This window comes from Solanum pennellii, chromosome 1 (assembly GCF_001406875.1).
Source record: "Solanum pennellii chromosome 1, SPENNV200".
NCBI lineage: Eukaryota > Viridiplantae > Streptophyta > Magnoliopsida > Solanales > Solanaceae > Solanum > Solanum pennellii.
Genome location: NC_028637.1, coordinates 97,463,395 through 97,484,555, shown reverse-complemented (window position 1 = coordinate 97,484,555; position 21,161 = coordinate 97,463,395). Strand labels below are relative to the sequence as shown.

The 21,161-nt window shown below is 34.4% G+C and overlaps 4 protein-coding genes across 7 annotated transcripts in view; 3 read left to right on the top strand and 1 right to left on the bottom strand.

The window, feature by feature from the left end:
* The window catches only part of LOC107003069, a 22,248-nt gene extending 17,247 nt beyond the window's left edge, over positions 1-5,001 (top strand). For both annotated transcript variants that reach the window (XM_015201320.2, XM_015201327.2), the window contains exons 11-16: positions 1,067-1,471; positions 1,807-2,030; positions 3,116-3,249; positions 3,626-3,877; positions 3,979-4,157; positions 4,260-5,001. In XM_015201320.2, coding sequence (XP_015056806.1) covers positions 1,067-1,471; positions 1,807-2,030; positions 3,116-3,249; positions 3,626-3,877; positions 3,979-4,157; positions 4,260-4,361 — 1,296 coding nt within the window. In that variant the 3' untranslated portion in view covers positions 4,362-5,001. The remainder of the gene's footprint in view (positions 1-1,066; positions 1,472-1,806; positions 2,031-3,115; positions 3,250-3,625; positions 3,878-3,978; positions 4,158-4,259) is intronic.
* Positions 5,002-8,724: 3,723 nt separating this feature from the next.
* LOC107007739 lies at positions 8,725-13,190 on the top strand. 3 transcript variants are annotated; one of them, XM_015206492.2, is made up of 3 exons: positions 8,725-9,017; positions 10,507-11,471; positions 12,415-13,190. In XM_015206492.2, exons 2-3 carry the CDS (start codon positions 10,534-10,536, stop codon positions 12,899-12,901), a joined length of 1,425 nt encoding a protein of 474 aa, XP_015061978.1. In that variant the 5' UTR covers positions 8,725-9,017; positions 10,507-10,533; the 3' UTR covers positions 12,902-13,190. The 3 variants fall into 3 exon arrangements, with proteins under 3 accessions (XP_015061978.1, XP_027772400.1, XP_027772399.1); XM_027916599.1 differs by having other exon boundaries at positions 10,519-11,471; positions 12,415-13,184; XM_027916598.1 differs by lacking the exon at positions 8,725-9,017 and adding an exon at positions 10,032-10,204 and having other exon boundaries at positions 12,415-13,184.
* An 805-nt stretch (positions 13,191-13,995) lies between these two features.
* On the top strand, positions 13,996-17,254 carry LOC107009237. The gene is made up of 3 exons (XM_015208543.2): positions 13,996-14,169; positions 16,287-16,369; positions 16,976-17,254. The coding sequence occupies exons 1-3, from the start codon at positions 14,091-14,093 to the stop codon at positions 17,009-17,011; spliced, it is 198 nt and encodes a 65-aa protein (XP_015064029.1). The 5' UTR covers positions 13,996-14,090; the 3' UTR covers positions 17,012-17,254.
* A 329-nt stretch (positions 17,255-17,583) lies between these two features.
* LOC107029679 (uncharacterized protein At4g00950-like) lies at positions 17,584-20,146 on the bottom strand. The gene is made up of 2 exons (XM_015231154.2): positions 19,429-20,146; positions 17,584-17,895 (listed from the first exon to the last, which is right to left on the bottom strand). Exons 1-2 carry the CDS (start codon positions 19,969-19,971, stop codon positions 17,800-17,802), a joined length of 639 nt encoding a protein of 212 aa, XP_015086640.1. The 5' UTR covers positions 19,972-20,146; the 3' UTR covers positions 17,584-17,799.
* Positions 20,147-21,161: the final 1,015 nt, after the last annotated feature.

The following is a 21,161-nucleotide window of genomic DNA, read 5'->3' as shown; positions in this document are numbered from 1 at the left end:
CCCCCCCCCCCGCCCCGGTATTCCCATTCCCATGCCCCACCTTAATTTTATATAAATGCTTTTGGAATAGTATTTTGTGCTTACCAAACACTTGAAAATAAGAAAACCACTCATTTTCTTATTTTCAAGGAAAAATATTTCCTTCCTACCAAACACAACCTAAAATTCAGCTCTCAGTGTCATTCTTAAAAAACACTGACTTCAAATACCAAGTAAAGGAGAATAACATAATTTTCTCTGTTGCCCTTCTATGAAAAGCGATTGGTTAGGCGTTAGGGTGGAGGAAAGCTTTCCACACAATTCAGTTTGGATTCCTAAAGTGCCGAGGAAGATGTGTTTCTACACTTGCTTAGCTGCTAGGAGGGTGATACTGACGACGGCAAAATCTCATGAAACAAAAGGTTGTATGCATAAGTTGATGTTTTCTTTGTAAGGAGGGAGGTGAGGACTTGATCATATTTTGTTCTATTGTAAGTTGGCATAAAGGTTATGTTGTGGGATATCTTTAGATGATTTGGCGTTTCTTGGGTAATGCAAAGATTTTTTGGAGTTAATGTTCTGTTGGAAGAGTGGACCTAGGAAAAGAAGGCATAACTCTTGGAATCTTACTCCTTTCGCCTTGATGTGGGTCATTTGGAGAGAGAAATAAGAGAGCTTTCCCCTCGTTTTCTGTGACTACCTTTTGTTTCTTCTTTACTTCCTTACGTCCTTTTTATACTTCTCTGAAATGCGATACTTGAGGCGAGGGTCTTCCAGAAACAGTCTCTCTACCTCCACGGGGTAGGGGTAAGCTATGTTGCTTGAACTCTTCAAAATTGCTGATGCCTGCGTGTCGTGTCCTCCAAAATTACACTATTTTGAAGGATCCGACATAGGTACAATAACATTTTTGGAAAGTCCGAAAACATAGGGGGTTAAGGTCTGTGTACACTCGGCGCATACCATAAAGTAAATTTGTTTGTATTTTATTTGTTTCACATCTTATATTTCCCATTAGTCGTCTATATTTGTTAAATCAATGTCATCTTTGCCTGATTTGAACTCAATTAACTTTTATTCGATTCAGGGTTTATTATTCTTCAAACGGGAAGATGGACTTCCTTGTGGAAATAAAGCTGACAATGTCTGGGCCGAGGCTGACTGGCCACATAATGGTTGGGCAGGATCCGAGTCTACACCAATTCCCACTTGCGTCTCTCCTGGAGTGGGTCTGGGGAGTAAGAAGGGTACACACCTCGGCTTAGGTGGAGCAACTGTTGGGACAGGTTTTTTGGCAAGACCTACATTTGGGCTTCCAGGTTATTCCAATACGGGTGGATCCAGTCTTGGCTGGGGGGTTCAAGAGGATTTTGATGATTTTCTTGACCCTCCTGCAACAACAGAAAATGTTCGTACAAGGGCATTCTCAGCTCACCCTTCAAGGCCTTTTTTCTTGGTTGGATCAAGCAATACACACATATATTTATGGGAGGTAAAAAGTTACAATCAATAGATTAGTTAGATCTTTTTTGCAGTTGCAACAGCAAGGGCTAATTTGCACTTTGAACAAATTTGGCTCCTAAAGGGATGTGATAAAATACCTGTGAATTAGTTAGTATTAGCTAAGAAACACACTCCGTACCAGATCTTCACGCAGTGGCACGTTATGTGTCGCCAATTTGTGTTTCCGTTGTTTCTTTTATTGTTCGTAGTCTATGTCCTTTTTATATTTATTGGCCTGAAATTGAGAACTTGTTTACTCATTACATACTTGTCATTGTTCGTTTCTTAAGACATGGTACTGAGAATAATTTATGGTGTCTGTAGTTTGGCAAAGATAGGGCTACTGCTACATATGGAGTGCTTCCCGCTGCAAATGTCCCTCCCCCATATGCTCTTGCCTCAGTATCTGCCGTGAAGTTTGATCATTGTGGTCACAGATTTGTCTCTGCTGCATCAGATGGTACTGTGTGTACATGGCAGCTTGAAGTAGGAGGGAGGAGTAATGTTCGGCCAACAGAATCATCACTTTGCTTTAATAATTATACATCGTAAGTACCCAAATTGTGTAACTTTATATTAGGTGGGAACTGAGTATTAGGACCTCTTCAAAGTTATACCCAAGTTGAAATGTTAGATCAATGGATATGCTTTCTTTTACTTCTTTAATTGCTATCTAACATAAGCACCCAAAATTGTGTGAATTTCCTGGTTAAGTATTATTATTTTTATTTATTTTTTATTTTGGTTAGGTATTATAATACAGTGAAATTGAATATTAGTATCTCCTCAAAATTGTCTCCAAGCTGAAATGTTACATTATTTGAGGAAAAGGTCTCTTATTTCTTTGGGTGCCTATCCTCTACCTAATTACCACCATGGAACCCTGTGAATATGCTTTGCTGTCTTTGGAGGGGGGTGAGGGGCTACAAGTGTTTGACATTATTTCCCTTTTTCCCTTACTTGGCTCGTGTCAACTTACAAAAGCACTCATTTGGTTCATATGTGTGAAACTACAATGAATGAAGGTCTTATTACGGGAAGAGATAGACCTAAATCACAGGAAAGGAAGTTGTTCTGAAGATCTATAATTTCTTGGAATCAACAGATTTAGCTAAAGAGATGATGCAATGGGAGAAAAAAAGTCCTTATAGGTGATCAACTAGTTGGGAGTAGGTTTTAGTCTTGTCAGTACATTGATTTTGAACATATTGCTTTTCTAGGAATATTGACTTTTTCATACATTTAAATGCTAGTAAAATATAGAAAACTTATTTTTTACTTCTATATTTATTTGGTAATGATGATGACATGAGTTGAGCACTTGAAACTTAAGCGAAGAGACGTGGTCAGTGAGGATTCATCTAGGATACCCCAGCTTGTTTGGGACTTGGGCATAGTATTTGTTGAACTTGCTCTTTCATTGTGTCATTAGTAACCCCCACATGGACAGTGGTGATAATCAGTTCCATCTAGCAACTTTGTTTCTGATTTGAAAGATAAAACAGTCACACACATCTTCTTCCTTGTTTCTGTTCTCCTACTTTCATCCTTGCTATGTGGTGGCTAAGTAAGTGCTATAATCTCCATCTTGTGGTTTCTTAAAGCTTGCTATAACCTAATGTAATGGCTGCAGGGATGTCACATATGTTACTTCAAGTGGTTCAATCATAGCTGCCGCAGGGTATAGCTCCAGTGGTGTTAATGTTGTCATATGGGACACCCTTGCTCCACCAGCAACGTCTCGGGCCTCAATAATGTGTCACGAAGGTTGGTTCCCTTGACATTTTTCCTTTCTGTCGATAAGTGGGACAATTTCTAATATTATTTCCAGCAAAAAGGCAAAATGCAGAGATGAGATTATTGGTGATTTTATGAGAAGAAAACATGTGAGTTACTTGTATAAGGTTTATTGGTGGAGTTTGGAGGAGGGAGATGGGTATTTTCATCTATAAAGAGCTAATAAGCTGACTTGCAGTGATTTTCATCTTCTTGGCATGAACATATGTATAAGCCACTTAAAATCTACTTGTATTGAGTTTGTCTTCAGAACATAAGCAAACCCTGGATAAATGGGTCCATTTACTCTGTTAGCTGTAATAAGCTTTTAACTAGCTAAGATTATTGTTCCTCTGCACGTTTCCAGGAGGTGCACGCTCTCTTGCAGTGTTTGATAATGATTTAGGAAGTGGTTCTATCTCTCCACTCATTGTAACGGGTGGGAAAGGTGGTGATGTTGGACTTCATGACTTCCGCTATATAGCTACTGGAAAGACAAAAAGACAGAAGCATACAGAAATTGGTGACCATGGTGTGAATTCCATGGTTGACACACAGAAGAAAACCGGTGATCAGAATCGTCATGGGATGCTCTGGTACATACCGAAGGCTCATGCAGGTACTGAAACATTTTTACATGATTGTGGCTGAAAATGCTGTAGAAAGTTGATTGGCAGTATATAACGAGATCTTTCTCTAATTCTGCATTGTATTGTGAAGGGAGTGTTACCAAAATATCTACCATACCACATACCAGCTTTTTCTTGACGGGAAGTAAAGATGGAGACGTAAAACTTTGGGATGCTAAGAGTGCAAAACTAGTATTTCATTGGCCAAAATTGCATGAAAGACACACCTTCTTGCAGCCAAGCTCCCGTGGCTTTGGTGGTGTGGTTCAGGTAACCTCTTTGATCAGAATGTGTAAATAGATGGAAGAAAAATTATGATTTCTTGAGCCTTCACGATAAACTAAAGAGAACCTTTTTTTCCTCTGTTTTCAGGCGGGTGTTACAGATATTCAAATTGTTTCTCATGGTTTTCTTACTTGTGGTGGAGATGGTACTGTAAAACTTGTGATGCTCAATGATCATTTAGGGCTGTGAACAAGTCATGGATAAGTGGCAGCATAGAACTTTTTGTTGCATGAAGGTGTTGTGTTGTCTGCAGTGGTTTCTCGTTTGTAATTTTCTTTGGGATCCACTTCTCTAAGCTCTAATAGAGTTGGTACCTTGACATGACAATGGAAGGATAGCCTAGTGATAAAGACCATCTCTACATCTAACCATAAGGTGGTGCTTTGGGTCACAAAGGGAACAAAGTGGAAAAGGGCCATTGCTTGACTCCTGGATAGAGAGGGGGGGTTTCTTTCGGGTGGGTGGTTGCACTATGCAAAAGAAAAAAAAGGGAAAAAAAAGGTTGGTACTTGACTTGTATTAAAAATTTGCTATTGGTGCATTACCAGCTTATTGTGGTTGCTTCCAAGATTAGCTGAATGGTTTGAGCAATTACTTGCACTGATATATTAAAAGACTACTTCCCAGGGGCCTATAGCAGGAACAAACAAAAACTATTTATTACCAAGGCGAGTTAAACAAGATAACATAGCAAGGAAGAGTATGGCTCAGTCGAGGAGTGGCTCAAGCATATTAGTGGCCTAAGGCAAAAATCAAACGGGGTCTTAAACTTAAAATGTTAATAACTTTTATATAATTGATTTATTTTAGTTTTCAATTCATAATATAATCTTTCTTATTTTAAATTATTTTTCATGAGATGTAGTACTCAAAATATGTCAAATTTTTTTTAATAATTTTTTCATTTTCATGAAAAGTTTACTTTTTTTACCAATAGTATTCAATATTTGTTAAAAAATAATAATTTATAACCTATTAATTTTAAAAATGAGGCCCCTTAAATTTAGGGGCCTAAGGCACATGTCTTATTTTTGACACTGTCGCCATGCTTAAACATTGTCAAATTGCTAATATGTGAGTTTGATGACTAACCAAAAAAATAATTAATTCCTTCTTTTTTGCTGACTAAAAGAATTGCCCGGAATAACTTTTGTGCTAAAAGAAATGACAAAATGGATGATCCATAAATCAAATCAGCAATTCACTAGCAGTATATGGCTTAATCCTTGTAAAATATCTTATTCAAGTCAGCATATATTAATAGATATAGACTTATAGGAAAGTGGAACTTGTCAACTGGAAATTAAAGTCTTAACTGTGTAATGATGAGGCTTAATCAATCACCAATAAGATAATGGATAATTAATCCCAAGTTAGAAGGAAGTGAGGCACTACCTAACTTGGAAAGGACACGTAGATAGAGAACAATTTAGGTGAGTAAAGCACAAACTTTCTTCCATGTAACTTTCTCTTTGCTGATTCCTATGGCCATATATATATACACACATTGTTTTTGTTCTTCAAGTACAACCAGTATAGTACAAGTTTCCATGCGTTTATTTATATTCTCTAATTGTCTCAATTGATACTAATTCAAGTTTTTGCACCAAATTTATATGCTCTTGCAGCTCATTTAATAAAATATCGTGAGAGTACTTTTATTTATGATTTAACTTTATTTGACATAAATTTAGAAAAATTTTCTTTTATTTTTTCATGAGTTACAAATTAAGTTTTTTGATATATATTTGGAGTATCTAATTCGTTCCACATAAATTTAGAAGATTTTTGCGTCGTAGTATAAATTTTCTATGGATTAAATTAAATCAAGACTCTTAAAATATAATTGGTGGGTTTGAAAAACTAAAAATATGCCAACATAAGTTCCTTAGGAATTATGTTGTATAAATTGTTATTTCTTATAAGATATGGCTTATGTTATATTATATAATACAAAATTATAAATTTATGCAAAGTGAAAAGTTATTTTTTATTTTAATGTTAGAAATAATTTTAACAACTTGAAATATCAATTTTATACTAAAATAAGATTTAATGTAAAATTTGGTGAAGTTAGAGATGATCTTATTCGTTACTTAATGTTGAAGGATAAAAATTACGGATAAGGAACAAAATGAATAACCTAAATTAATTAGGAAGAATCTGTCTTTTTTATTTTCCGTGACGAAGCATATATTATTGAGAATCTCAATTTTTTTCAAAAGTATATGCGATAGATTAAAACATTGGATAGAAATTATGTTAAATTTGTCAAGATAGTCATATATAGTGTAAAAAATGGAAGTAGATGATTCGTATTATTTTATCTTAAATAATTCATACTTGAGACTTAGTTTGAACGAAGAACTAAAAGATTCTTGATTACGTTTAAATTTGTTAATTATTAATTATTCTTAGAAAAAGCCGGGAGATGGAGTAGTTGAAGTTTGGTCTCTTCAAATTAATAATGTAATCAAGGAGTTAATTGAAGCCTAATCCTGAAAGTGATGCAAGAAATTAGGAGTTTTTTTGTGTGGAGAAAAGTAAATTAGATCTACTTAATTAGACCTTTCGTCTGGACATTAGGGAGTGTGATGAAATGAATTATTCCTAGTAGGTATTTGATTATAAAATTTAAAAGTCAAACTTGAGGTTCTGATTTAAAAGTATTTGTTTATGTATATGAAATAAAATTCTAACAGTAATTTGAAATTTTAAGTTCATTAAAAATTATCCTCAACATAAAAAGAATATAAATACTATGTGAGAGGATTATATTATGTACTAGTTACAATTACTATTGATTTATTAGATCGGTAGAACTTAATAAAATTATGTGTATTAAGTTTGCGGTATATAACATTTAATTTGTGTATTTATTATAAATAAAAATTTAAACGATATATTTTGTTAATACCACAATTTAAGAGATTCTTTTCTAAGACATTGTTTAAGAACTATGAATTTGTTTAAAGGCAATATTATGAGAATTGAGAAAGTCTTTTACAATTTTTATAAATCAAGAAATTTTCATATTTATGGGGGGAAAGTACAAGTGTATAACTTATTGATATTCAAAAGTATACGTTTAATAAAATTTCTATTTTAGATCAATCTGATTTAAATTATGATTAAAATTTTTAATTAGAGATTTTAAATTTAATTCTGACAATGAAAAATTTAAATTTATTTTTTCTTTGTTAATAAATTTTAGATAATATAAATTTAAATTAATCATACCATATCATATGCCGATCTATGGTTAAAAGAGGGAAGCAGTAAGGAAAGAAAAAATTGCTCCTTTGATCATGAAGAGATCATTCATCTACAATTTCTCTCTTTGAAAAGAAAACCCCACATTGGNTATTTTTTCTTTGTTAATAAATTTTAGATAATATAAATTTAAATTAATCATACCATATCATATACCGATCTATGGTTAAAAGAGGGAAGCAGTAAGGAAAGAAAAAATTGCTCCTTTGATCATGAAGAGATCATTCATCTACAATTTCTCTCTTTGAAAAGAAAACCCCACATTGGAAAATAACAGATTGCTTGTAACGTGAGATCTCTTTGTAGAGTCATTTTCAATAATTATATTATATATGTATAGGTAAATTATCATAATCCTAAAAATATCTTCAAGCAAAAAAATAATTCCACCAATGCCCTGCAAATTAAAGCCAAATATATATATAGTGATTGTACTAAAAAGGAAGAAAAAGAAAGTTAGTAGATCCCAATTATTAGACAACCTGGTCCCTTTAGTTATCACTGCTTGGACCCACCATTCCCTATCATAATCTTCTACTTATCTATTCATACAGTCAGCAACATACTTTCTATAATTAATACTATTGCTTTTTTTTCCTAATTATAAAATTATAATATATACTTTCCTTCCACTCCTAAGTCCTAATATAACACTAACTATTTCTTTATTAGTAATTTATTTTAAAATATATATTTCTTTCGTTTTCAAAAGAATGATCTAGTTTGATTTGGAATGGAGTTTAAAAAAAAAAAATCTTTTATTTTGTGATTCTGAATTAGAATTATGTCAAATGTATCTTAATGCCCTTTAATGTGCCAAATGGAAAGTTAAAGTTAAAGTGTTGCCGAAAAAGGAAAGTGGTCATTTATTTTGAAACAGATTAAAAAGGAAATAGAGACATTCTTTTTTAAACGAAGAGAGTATTTATATCTGAAAATACTTCTCATTTTATTACATATTTAAAAGTTTTATTATCAAACATATCTAATTGATATGATCGTGTCAAGATAATATCGATATACATTTTTAAGTAAAGCATAATTTCACTAGAGGTAGATCCAAAAACACCATGTTATGTAATGATAAATATCATACTTTACTTGCCTTTATACACAAATATTGGTTTTCTATTAGCTTAAAATGTAATTTTTTTCAAACAAGTGGAAACAAAATGTGAGCAAAACATGACTTGTAGTTATGCTTAACCATAAGTCTTTTTCTTAAAGCTACACAAAACAAAAATTTTATGTACATAAGCTAGAAATAGTGTAGTGTGACTTATACAAAAAAATTCTAATGACGTCGTTTATGACAAAAAGCTCTTAGAACGACACCGTTTAATATGCAAACTGTAAACAAAAACCGACAGACAAATGGTGGGACGCTACAAGTTAACTGCAAAAAGAAAAAAAAAAGGGATGCTGAAACTGCTGGTGCTGAGGGGCGGTGGTTTCTGAGAGAGGATGAGTGAAAATTGTGTCCTTTGAACAAAAAAGGAAAAACATTTCGTCTAGATTATAAACCCCTCTTGTATATCCATTTAATTTTCCCTTGTGTCCACTGTTTTTGAGGTTTATTTTTTCTCTCTTGACTTTTCTCTTGATGTTCATTGATAATTGTTTATTTTAATGAACATGTTTGAGTTTTCAAGTTCTTGGTGATTTTCTTGGTATTATTAAATTATTTTCTTGACTTTTTTACTTCTTTTTTTGCTATCTTCCATGTTTGTAAGGAGTGGAGGTTTGTGGTGGAGTAAAAATCTTAGCTTTATTAGTATATGCTGCTGCTGCTGATGATGATGATGATTGGTTATAAAAATTTGATCTTTGTGTTTCTTGATTACTCAAGCTTAGTTTAGTTCTTTGTGAATTGTGATAGAGAGAAATCTGTAGTTTTCTCTGATATCTACTAGTATGAGTTATTTTAATGGGGGCAAATTTTGGATTTAATCTTTGCTAATTTGGTGGTGTTGACTGTGCATGTGATGGTGTGAAGTTCTCTTTTTGGTGTATTTGTTATGCTAAGACTGGTAAATTCCAGGGGAGATTCCCTGGAGTAGGACTTTTAGTAAGTAGGAAGTTGTTGGATTTTTTTTTTGAAGGGCAGAAAAAAAAAGATTCTTCCAGAATATTCAGAACTGGAGTTTGGGGTAAATTTGGAATCTGTTTTCAAACATCTTGAATGGTACTTTAATCCTTGATGTTGGGTACTTTTGGTTCTGTTTTGAGGATTTTTTGTTGTGTGATGGGGGGCTTGACTCTCTTCAAAAACCATTGGATTTTATAATATTTGGTGGCAGATTTAGACTGTTGTAGCGGTGAAGTTACCTAATTAATGCATGCACAAATTTACCATTGTATCTTTTAGCAACTATTTTCTTTGTTATTTCTCTGTTCCAGAATATTATCTATAGAAAAGATAGGGATGTAGCAGGCATTAGATTCTTCATTCACATGATTTTGTTGATTGAATTTATTCTTTTTCTGTACATATTATCATCTGAAAAACTTGAGATACAGAGTACTATTTTAAATCTGAAATGAGAGCTTCACATGTTACTCTTTCTTCTTTGCCTATTTTGTTAGGGTAAGTGGGCTTTCTGTTCCTTTTTACCAAAAGATCTATTTGTTGGGGTAAAAGATAAATTGGGATTGGATTATTGCAAGAGGAGATTGTCAGATGTGATAGAAAGGTTCTTGTCTTCGGTGGCGGAGCCACCTTTGGCCAAGGGGAGTCATTGACACCCCCTTCGTCTTTGGTACTTCTTTATATTTTGAATCCGCTAACTGAATATCCGAACCCCGCCATTGCTTGTCGTCATGCATTTTCATCCCCTCCTCTTTAAAGAACTTGTTTCTATGTTGAGTCTTGTTCCTGGATATTCTTTTTGTTGTACAAAATATTGGTTAACTTTCTAATGATTGTCTTTGGTAATAATATCCTTTTTCTGCAAATCAGGTTTCATCTATTTGTCAAATATTGTTCATATTATATGTATGTCATCAAGAGTGATGCATGAATCTTGATGAACTCAGTGTCTGATAGATTTTTCTGTGGCAGCAAAATGTGCAGAAGAATGAGCTAGTAATGGCTGTGGCAGAAGCAAGAACCGCTTGGCAAAGAGCAGTTAATCGATGTTTGGTCCAGGAAGATGCTAAAAGAGCTCCAAAGTTGGCATGCTGCTCATCAGCATCACCCTCATCGAAACAGGTTGATACTGGACCTGCAAATGGTGCTGATGCACAAAATCCTTCTGGCACATGCTTCCTGCCTTTTGACAGGAACTCTTCATATTGTGATTTATCCCCTAATTCAAGATGGTGGCTGCATCTTCAACCTAATTATGGGTATCAAAAAGGCTTAGTGAGTGAACTGGTAGATTCTATTGAAGCAGAGATGGAAAATATTGGACCAGTTTTAGATTCAATCCCTAAATATAACAAGTTGTATGATCAGAATGAAGCAGATAGTATTTGTGTGGATAAATTTACTGTAGGTGGATCGCTAGATTCTCAGGTTACAAGATCCGCAAGCTATGTAAACAGTGACTTGGGAGTTGGAAGCAAAGAACTGACAGATGTGTTTACTGAGATTTCCAAGGATAGTCCTAACCTCGAGGACACAGGGTATCCCAATGAAGCGAGTAAGAAAGGTCTGGTTGATCTCACAGTCGGTAAGCAGATAGATGAGCTTTCATTTGATACAGAATATCCCTGGATTGGTGTTGCGAGAACAGAACCATGGTGGCGAACTGCAGACACAGAGGAACTTGCTTTATTGGTTGCACAGAGATCACATGATTTTATGGAGAATTGTGATCTTCCTCAGCCTCAGAACAATTTTGTTAAACAAGACCGCGACGTGGATGTTGACAGTAAGATTTATGCTTCTTCTATGGGTCCGAAAGCTGGAAGTATGCGCCAACAGAATACGAATATTCATAAACGTGGCAATCTTTCATTTGAACGCCCGTCACAGTTAGATGCTGAAGGGAAGTTGCAGCTTCACACTTGCAAGTCATCAAGGTATTGTGTAGGACTAGCTTCCGTCACTGCTTAGTATACTATATATCATTCTTATACTCACAATTATGCTACCAATTCGGAGAAAAGCTCTACTGCACATACGTATAATTGCTAGCATCTATATATATAAGGCTGAGTGTTCGAACTTTGTGGTCCATACCTGTGTCTCTAGCATTCTTCTCGGCTTAGAATGTGATTTGATTTTAGTGATCATATGCTTATCTTAATAGTTTAGACCTCCATGCAGGTTTTCTTTGCACTTGGTTGACAAAACTGCCCTTTTTCCATGTTGAATTGCACAACTTGTATGAAATGGGTCACCTATATGATTTCATTAGTTTTTTTATCCCTCAGGCGAAAAGACAGCTTAAAAGTAACTAGGTTTTGCTTGGTCCTTTTGGGTCAAAGTGCAGTCATTTAAAGGAACTGGGTCTTAATCTATGAACTCAATTGCGAAACCCAGTAGCATGTGTTTTCACTTTCAGGTTTGATAACTCAAGAAAACAATGATACATTTTTATTTATTTAAGTGTGTTATTTTCTTATACTGTCATTGGTAATTGTCTCATACATCAAATGCAATGAACACGAGAACTGTTAATTCTCTTGCATTGCTCTTTTGGTAACTTGACACTTCTCTCCAGATTCTGCAGCTCTTCAGATGTTCATTCGTTCCATGATAGTAATATTGATTTGTTATGTTTTCAATTAGCTGCAATCTGGTGCATGCAACATGTTAGCAGTTTTATGTCATCGGAACAAGTGATTTTTTATGAGATAACAATGTCATCTACTCCTCCAAGCGAATGACATATACTCTAATAGCCAGTTTTTGCATTTTAACGTTTCTGGATTTGATTGCGAGTAGTATTTCTTTAGTGTGTCTTTGCTCTATAGAGCATGTTTGAGGTGCTTAAGAACACTCCTTTTTACTTGTTCATAGTTTGAAGAACAGTGACACCGCTAGCCAAAAGGTTGTGCGTGAAATGAGCACATCTGGAGATGATGAAAGCAAGGCCCAACTACTAAAAGCACTTCGTCATTCTCAAACGCGTGCTAGGGAAGCTGAGAATGCGGCAAAGCAAGCCTTTGCGGAGAAGGAGCACGTTGTTCAGCTGGTCTTTAGACAAGCATCACAACTTTTTGCCTACAAGCAATGGTTCCAGCTACTGCAACTAGAGAACTTCTACTTCCAGATTAAAAGCAACAAAAAACAGCCAATATCTGCCATGTTACCAGTAATGTTACCGAGGGTGCCCAAGAAAACTAAGAGACCGCAGAAGAAGTCTGCTAGGGTGAAAAGAGCCAAACGTGGTCGTCCCAAGTATGACTTGAGCAGATATGCAGTTGTTTTTGCATTAGGTTTGGGTCTTGTTGGTGCAGGTTTGCTTCTTGGGTGGACAGTCGGGTGGATGGTACCGACGTTCTGAGCTGTGTAGATTGTATCCAATTTTTTTTTTTTAAATAGTAGTTTTGTAAAGATTGGTTTACATGGGAGTTGAGTGGGTGGTTGTGTCTATGTATGTTAGTTGTATGATCATTTCTCCATTTCCTTTGGTCTCAGCTTTTAGTACTTGAATTGAAATGGAATCATGTGCTTGAAGACTAGCAAGCATGTATATAATATTAGGCAGAATTATGTTTTTTCCTCACCAAAATTAGACTCTTTTGTATTGTCATGATTAATGGATTTGTTGGAGTTGTTAATTATTACTATCATTTTTAAAAAGCTAATTGTGTTATATTGTGAATGAGATTATTGGTTTGACTAGTACACAAACTCTGATATTATTATTACTAAGATTTTCTTTTCTCAACCCGGATTTCCTACTATGCAAACGAAATATTTAGTGTATTCTAATTTACCTCTAATGTGGAGTACGTTAGAAGGAGAGGGACATATCTGCTCCACTGACATATTTTTTGCCAAAAAACAGACTTGGGGTATAATTGCTCTAGTAAAAATAGTTGTAAGAGAATTTTTTTCCAATGTCTGCCAAGACAATTTCAATTTCAATTATCTGACATACAATCTATTCACCCCTTTTCTCTATTTCGCTTACCTCTCTCTTTGAATTATAATTAGACAAACTACTAATTAATTATCGTCGAAACTATAGTTATTTATAAAACAGAAAAAGATCAAAAATATCCTTAAATCATCCAAAATAGATCATATTTATTCTTAAACTATATTTCGGCTCAAAACTATCCTTTCCGTCAAATTATTAAGTCAAAAGTGTCTTCTTATTAACGAAAGTTGTCACATAAATTGCACGTCAATAGGGTTCCACTGCCACATAGACTAAACGAAAAAGGGTCAAAAAAACCCCTTAAACTATCCAAAATAGCTCAAATTTACTCTTAAACTATATTTCAAACTTAAAACTATCCTTTCTATCAAATTATTTGGTCAAAAATATCTTTGTTATTAAGGAAAGTTTTTTAATGTCATTTTGATGTCACATGCCAAGTACAAATACATGGGCCTGGGAACAACGTTATGGGCCGGGTTGCTTCAAAATAACCGATCGTAGTTGCTACACAGCAGCCAACATCTCGAGACTTTTCTGGGTGATAGGAAATCTACGGAAAGAAGAAGAAGAAGAAGAAGAAAAGATGGCGGTAATGGGGAAATTGAGAATGTTCGTGGTTCAAGAACCAGTCGTGGCTGCCTCTTGTCTCATCGCTGGATTCGGTGATTCTTACTCTCTATCTTTACGCTATCATCAAATCTTCGATTTTATGTTTGTTGGTTAAAAATAAGTTGTTTTTTTTTCATTAGTGACAATTGAATTTTACACATAAGTTCACAATTTTCGAACTGTATATCGGTGGGAATCAGGCGTCCATGGACCCTATTGTGGTTGAATCTATGAAATCTGATGTTTTCAAAGTTCATATTTTTCTAACAAAACCCTGCAAATCAGCCGCTAAGACATATATATATTTTTGGTCAGTATAATGATTATTTCGATACCAGCTTCTCTGAATGTACTAATGCTTGATTACTAACGGTAATCCTCAATTTGGGTATTGTAATTTTTCATTTGGACAATGTTTTTATTTTGTTTGATATAATTGAGGTTCCAAGTAGCTCTTCATAACATATACTGTGGACTTTTAAGCTAGTGATTGGTTTCAATAGGTAGAGGATCTCTTTTGGAGGATATATATAGAGGTTTCCGGAGATTTATTACATTGTGATTAATTGGATAACGTGCCTTCCCGTTGTTGAGAACACAGTTTCTTGTGATTAAATAGGCATACTAGGATATTAGTCTGAGACACTTTTCAGGTTATCTGTTTCATTGCGAGCTCTAAGTATCAAGTTCTTTTGTGAATGAATCTGCTTATTTGTCAGTTGAGCTGTAGGTTTTTTGTTAGCAGTGGCCAGTGGGTCAATTAGAACTTGTAGCGGCAGCTGATTTGCCACTTTATCTAATTGAAAGATATAAAAGGTTTTGTCCTAACTCTTATTCTGATAGTAGGGAATATACAGCAAAATAAGTAGATAATTCGGAACAATAACCTCCGGATATTGTCACAAGTATGATTTCTACAAAAGCATCAAGTTGATCTGTTGCCCAAATAGGAATCTGCTACCAGATGACTCCTTATTCTTGCATTTTACATATGTGAACGTGCATATGACATATATATTCATATGTCTCACTGTAATAGAGCATGCAAGCTCTCTTTTGTACTTGTTATCTTTCCTATATCTTCATCTTATTGATTCCATCGATATCACTTCCCCAAAAAAAATGTCTCTTTTTATGTATGGACGTCTTTATGACTTTTCCTTAGGAGTGGGTAAAGGATGGGGGCTCAGAATATGTGATCTGACTGTAGAGAGCGGGTTCCTCTTATTGCTTTGCATGCTTAGACAAGCCTAATTCCTGAATGCAAAAGCTATATATGAGGCATATGCAATAAAACCTAGTATGCATCTTAGACTCTTAGTCTTATTTTCCTGCTACATTTTGACAGAGGTGACAAAGTGAGATCTAAAGAAGAATGTACATTTTCTTTCGTTTAGCACTAAGTATGTTCTCATCTGCAAATCAAGCAGAGAAATCCACAGTACAGGAATAATAGATCTGGATGTCCTTTACTAAAATGGAATGATGGTAGAGCGGTGGTTATCAACCTCAGCTTCTTCACATGTCTATCTACATTCATCAAATTATATTTAGTTAAAGATTTTAAAAGTTGATCTTTTTCAGATTATTATCTTGATCTAATAGAGGGATTTCAATAAGTGAGATATTTTCTTTAAAACTATAATCTACTAATGGACATATTCATCTGTTCCACTGGGTTTGAAAACCAGTAATTTAGTAACAGGAATTTTGGAGAAGCCTATCTCTGCAACTGTCTAGCCATTGATCATGCAAGTAAGATTCACTGTTAAATCTGTGTTGTCCCTTATGTGCTTCCAGAGAGGCCTTTACTGCCTGTTAGTCATACACAAGGGTGCTGTCTGTTATTGCTTCTCAGTAACCCTTAGTAGATTAGTTTCCTGTATGGCACAAGCCAATTAGCTCAGCCTTACTGTGAAACCCTCTTGCAAAAGAAGTGTGTGTTAGTAGCTCAGGAGAAGAATTACCTTTGTTAATGACTTGGTGATTCTTATTACCAACTCAAGAAGTTGGAGTCAATGTGCATCGTGTAATGATGACCATTCAATTACCTACTGAAGTAGTACATTTTGTATACTGTTTTTTGAAAGGACACGTATTGACCTTCTATTCCTATATGCCTTTCTCTTCGATTGAGAATCAGCTTGTCTTATATTGCTTGCAATTTCAGGCCTCTTCCTTCCGGCGGTTGTAAGGCCTATTCTGGACTCTTTTGAATCATCCAAGCAAGTTCCGGCAGCTCCTTTAAGCGATGTGAGTAATTGTCCATCTTTGTTCTATGTTTTTTCTGGTTTATGCAACTGTGTTTTTCTTTCTTATAAGTCATATTCCTCATTTGTGTAGATATATTTATTGGTTTGTTTGATCTTTGTTTATGCATAAAGTCGGTGTTCTTTTGGGGATAAGTAATCCCTTTACAATATGCTAGTTCACATTCTTGTGTATACTAAATAGAATTGTCAATGTCGTCCATTTTTACTCTTCTTTTCCAGTAGGTGAAATGCTTTGACTCAGATTGTACGAGTGTGTTATAGCATCATGTTGTGCCAACTTAACTGATGATTTTTGTTATAAGTGCTAACTTGAGATTTGAATTGCAAATTAGGAGATATAGCCTCTTGTTTTTTGGATCAACCAACATCCATATATTCGTTGTCTCAAATTTTCCTACCGATTGCCAGATATCTCTCTAAGGTTGATATCATAGAGCTCCAGAAATTGGCTGCATGTGGCATTCCAAAGACTCTAAACTAGTTTCTGAACTGAAATGCTTTCAAACTGCTTATAAGTTGTTCATGTTGTAGGATTGTGCAGATCTTTAGCTGATTTTCGTTTTCTTCTTCAATCTACTTTGTGCAGGTGGTTGCGGGTATGACTGGTAAAAAACAAGGATAAGATACTTGTGAGGTTTTAGTTTCAACCAACTCCTTGTAGGCTTATTCCATCCTTCTTGTTTCATCCTGATCAGAAGTGAAAATAATGTCTTTTTTTGTGGATACTTTAAATGTTTTGTGCAAGGGGAGGGAGACCCTCCTCATTTGTAAGCACTTGACAGAGGCAGTGCTACTTGTATTCAAATACCGAATTGACTTCAGTTATAACCTAATCAAATGCATCTGAGGCTTGTCATGATTTTAATTTGTCTTTGTTTGAATTGCCTTTTAGTTAGTATATAACTGAAGTGAACCCGAAATCATCACATGCAACGAATTTTGATGACTGTTGGCGGGTAAGTCTTCACTCTCTGAAGTATGCCCATACTATCGTATGCATATTTCTTTATTTGTCACGATGGAAACTCAAATTTTAATGTTGGTTGGAGTTGGAGAGGAAGGTTCACTGTTTGCGTCTCTGTTTAGTATTTATCAAAGTATATTTGATGGGTGGAAAATCGAAAAAGTTATCTAGGTTAGGGTACTTCTCATGTAGCTATGCAATTGGCATGACCAAAATGCAAACCATAAATCTTTACCTCAATATGATGCAAGGATATATAAGTGGAAATGGAATCCAGAAAATGATCTCACAATATTTACAATAGGTTCTGGTGAAATTCAAGGCCTAATGATAGTAGATAGCTACATTCAAGTCAGGAGACGTGGTACATTTGTTTCTATATTTCCTGTGTATTTAACCAGGAGTACTTAAATGACTAGAGAAAGTAATATAAAATCTTCACTGCATTACATTGTTGACACTTGGTCAATGAGCGCTTCTTTCTTTGATTTTTTGCTCTTCCATGGTATTATTACCTGCTTGAAACCCTCGTATATTGTTGCCTGTAAGATTTCAACAAGAACATTACTTGAGAAACGCTGATGGAAAATAGAAGAGGACATGAAATTCTACTTATGAAACCCAACCAATGACGAAATGATAGGTGCGTATATATTCTACGAGTTACTTGTTAGTAATCCCTATTGTCTCAGTACTACATGGTATCTAGTAATTGTGCCTACCAAAAGTAAAGAACTCACCCACTTATTTGTTGTCCGAGTTTAAAGTCTGATATCTCATAATTGTTCACCAACTTTATTAATTGCTAAGACACATCCTTTACTTTCGATTGAGAAATGTTGGGATGGGCATGTTGAATGTTGATAAATGATAGCGATAGCATAGCAAGAAAAACTTCAACGGTGAAAAGTCTACACATTTCCCAATCCACTACTAAAACAGGTATAGTTCAATCAGCCAGCCCACATCCTTAAGTCCCTTTTTCCCATTAACTGCGATGATATTGGGCGCCCTATAACTTGGGCATCACCTACCTACCTACTCGTTCAACCCCATCTACATCTTTTAACGAAGATGATTGTTAACACCACTAATGGATCGATGTAATCGATGGGTTGCTTTTTCCTTGATAAAAAATCTTGGGTTCGAGTATTAGTAGGAGCACTTTCATTTAAATGAGGCCTAGAAAAGAAAACAGATAATTGCTAACAGCTATATTTGTGTTTTGTGTTATACCTACCCTCTTGCCTAAAAGTGAAGTTAACTAGGCCCCTTATCTAACCCCACTACCGTCTTCTTCAACATCATCACCTGCCCCAATTATTAAGCTTTCTCATTACTCTATCTCTTTTGTTTTCATTCTCATATATTAGTCCATCATTACCAAAAGGTGTTTTTACTTAATTCTTATGAATTCAGTCATCCATTCTTCAAATTTTATTTTAACAACAAAATGGAAACTAATAAGTTGTTATAAGTCACAATATCTTACAACAAGTTTTTTTCTTTTGGTTAGAAATGATTGATATTTTGATAGTCAAAGAACAAACTGTTGATCCTTTAAAGAGGTGGGATAGGACGGCCAACCTATAGGTTCTATAGCTTAGAGGCTAAATCGCGTGAAATTTATCACTATATTGCAACTATTAAGATAGCAGCGTGTTAAAAGGAAGTTCGTAGTTAAGAGAGGGATGAAGCATTAACAAGTTCTAGTTATTTTATCTAAATCCAGTATCTTTTCGATGCACAACTAATTTTATGTATAAACTTATTATAACTATAAAAATCATAGATTTGAACCATAAAATAGGTTCAATTCTAAAATCTCATGGAATTGTTTGGTACGGAGATGCGATAGATAAAATTATTCCATCATATATATGTGATAACTTGTCACAGGACTAACTAATACTCTACCCATTGCATTTTATCTCAAAATTATTATCTCTAAGGTATTAGGGCAGAGGATGAATCAAGCTTTAGTAAAACTGTTTGACATGAAACAGGACTAGAAAAAAACAGTACTAATACTAATAGCAAGATTCACTAAGATTGTAAATTAATTAAAGACTTACCCAAATGTGAGTCTTAGTCTGTGAGAGACCTGAAAAGCTTCCACTTCTTTTAAGTGTTGCCATTTTCATAGTGCATTCATCATTCAAACTAACACAATCTGTTAAATCGGTACCAAATTTTCCTTTACCACCATTATTACGACGCCACCAGCTTTTACTTTCCGCTTTCTTCTTGCCAACAACAAACGCACTAAGTTGCCCTGTTTCAGAACTAGCAGTACTATCAAATGACCCTTGTCGACGCCGATCCCTCAAGAACCTAAAAGATGAAAACTTAGGCTTGCTAGTAATGTAAGGCCCATCAAAAACAGTTGTAGGAGAAGAACTTTTGGTTAATTCCATGTAAAGCCTAGGAGGTGGCTCTAAGCATATGGAATTTGGTAAAGGGATAAGGTCAGTACATGGACGAGGCTTTCCAGGTTCTTCTTCCCAAGAGAATGGAATTGAAGCTAAAGTATGAAGTGGAGTTAACATCCCTAAATCTTCTTGTGAATTTACTGAAAACAGAGGAAGTTTTAGTGTTGAACTTGTTTCAGTAGCCATGGTGCTCTGTTTTTGTTGGTACAGAGCAGAGTTATGGGTAATGTTTTATGTACAGGGGAAAACAGCAAATGACTATAAATAATGCATTTGCTAGCACGTTCTTGACTTTGGATTTTATGATGCTCTATTAATTGACTCTTTACTTGTTAGCTGCCTGACATGATGAGAATAACTTTTGCTTTTCTTGTTTGTGTTCATTAGTTGCGTAAATGCAAAGGTTAATCAACTACTTTTAACACTGCAGTTATTTTGTTTATCCTAGTTTGACCTGATATAAAATTTAACTAAGGAATCGTCTCGTATGAGGTATAATTTTGAAATAAAATTTTATTGTTTTGTTTGGTTGTCATATTGGGAATAACTTATCCCACTATTTATACGATAGTAATGGGATAAGTTTTCTCATATACGTGATAAGTTATTTCAAGATAATTAATTCTGAAATAACTTGTTCCCAACCAAAAAATGTATAAAAGTTATGTGAAGTTAAACATGAACAAGTAAATATGTTAGGGAAGTAATACTTGTGTGCCTAGTAAAAAATTCAACTTGAGATTTTTTATTTTAATTGTGTGATCTTTTTTAAGGAAACATTAGTTAAAACAAGTGAAATTTTGTGACATAGTAAATGTAAACTTAGTATATTGATTTTTAAAAATTTGATTTCTTATATATATAGTTTGAAGTAAAAAAAAAAAAAGAAAAAGTGTTGTGCTAGCGTGTAGACATTAGTATAGGGAGGTTGAAAATTAAAATTAAAATTTTGACTAAGATAAATTTGCTAAATTATTGGTAGTGCATTGACTATATGCATATTGAATGGCTATGATTACTTTTGTAAAGATAGTAACAGACTATGCCTGATTGACATTTTTTGGTAAAACATTTAATGTTGTTTTGACAATAATATTTAATAGGATGGAGAAGTATTTTTTTTATATGAGAATTTAGAGTATGTTTGGGACTTTAGGATGAAGGATAGCATTGGATTCTAAAGCATAATAGGAAATCTCAGCTCTTTTTCAGAGATAGATTGTATTTTTTTGCTTGAATTTTACCATAAAAATGTCTCATTCAATCTCTTCACGCATATGTCAAAACTTTTGTACACTTCAATGTGCAGAAAACCAGGGGCCTAGACCATCCCTCGGTAAAAAATAACGTTATATATTTAAGATATTTTAAAAAAT

Coding starts and splice junctions, on each gene's coding strand:
- LOC107007739 (XM_015206492.2), top strand. CDS start 10,534: ATGGCTGTGGCAGAAGCAAGAACCGCTTGGCAAAGAGCAGTTAATCGA. Junction 11,472..12,414: donor CACACTTGCAAGTCATCAAG/GTATTGTGTAGG, acceptor ACTTGTTCATAG/TTTGAAGAACAGTGACACCG.
- LOC107009237 (XM_015208543.2), top strand. CDS start 14,091: ATGGCGGTAATGGGGAAATTGAGAATGTTCGTGGTTCAAGAACCAGTC. Junction 14,170..16,286: donor TTGTCTCATCGCTGGATTCG/GTGATTCTTACT, acceptor TTGCAATTTCAG/GCCTCTTCCTTCCGGCGGTT. Junction 16,370..16,975: donor CGGCAGCTCCTTTAAGCGAT/GTGAGTAATTGT, acceptor TACTTTGTGCAG/GTGGTTGCGGGTATGACTGG.
- LOC107029679 (XM_015231154.2), bottom strand. CDS start 19,971: ATGGCTACTGAAACAAGTTCAACACTAAAACTTCCTCTGTTTTCAGTA. Junction 17,896..19,428: donor AGACTAAGACTCACATTTGG/GTAAGTCTTTAA, acceptor GAAATCTTACAG/GCAACAATATACGAGGGTTT.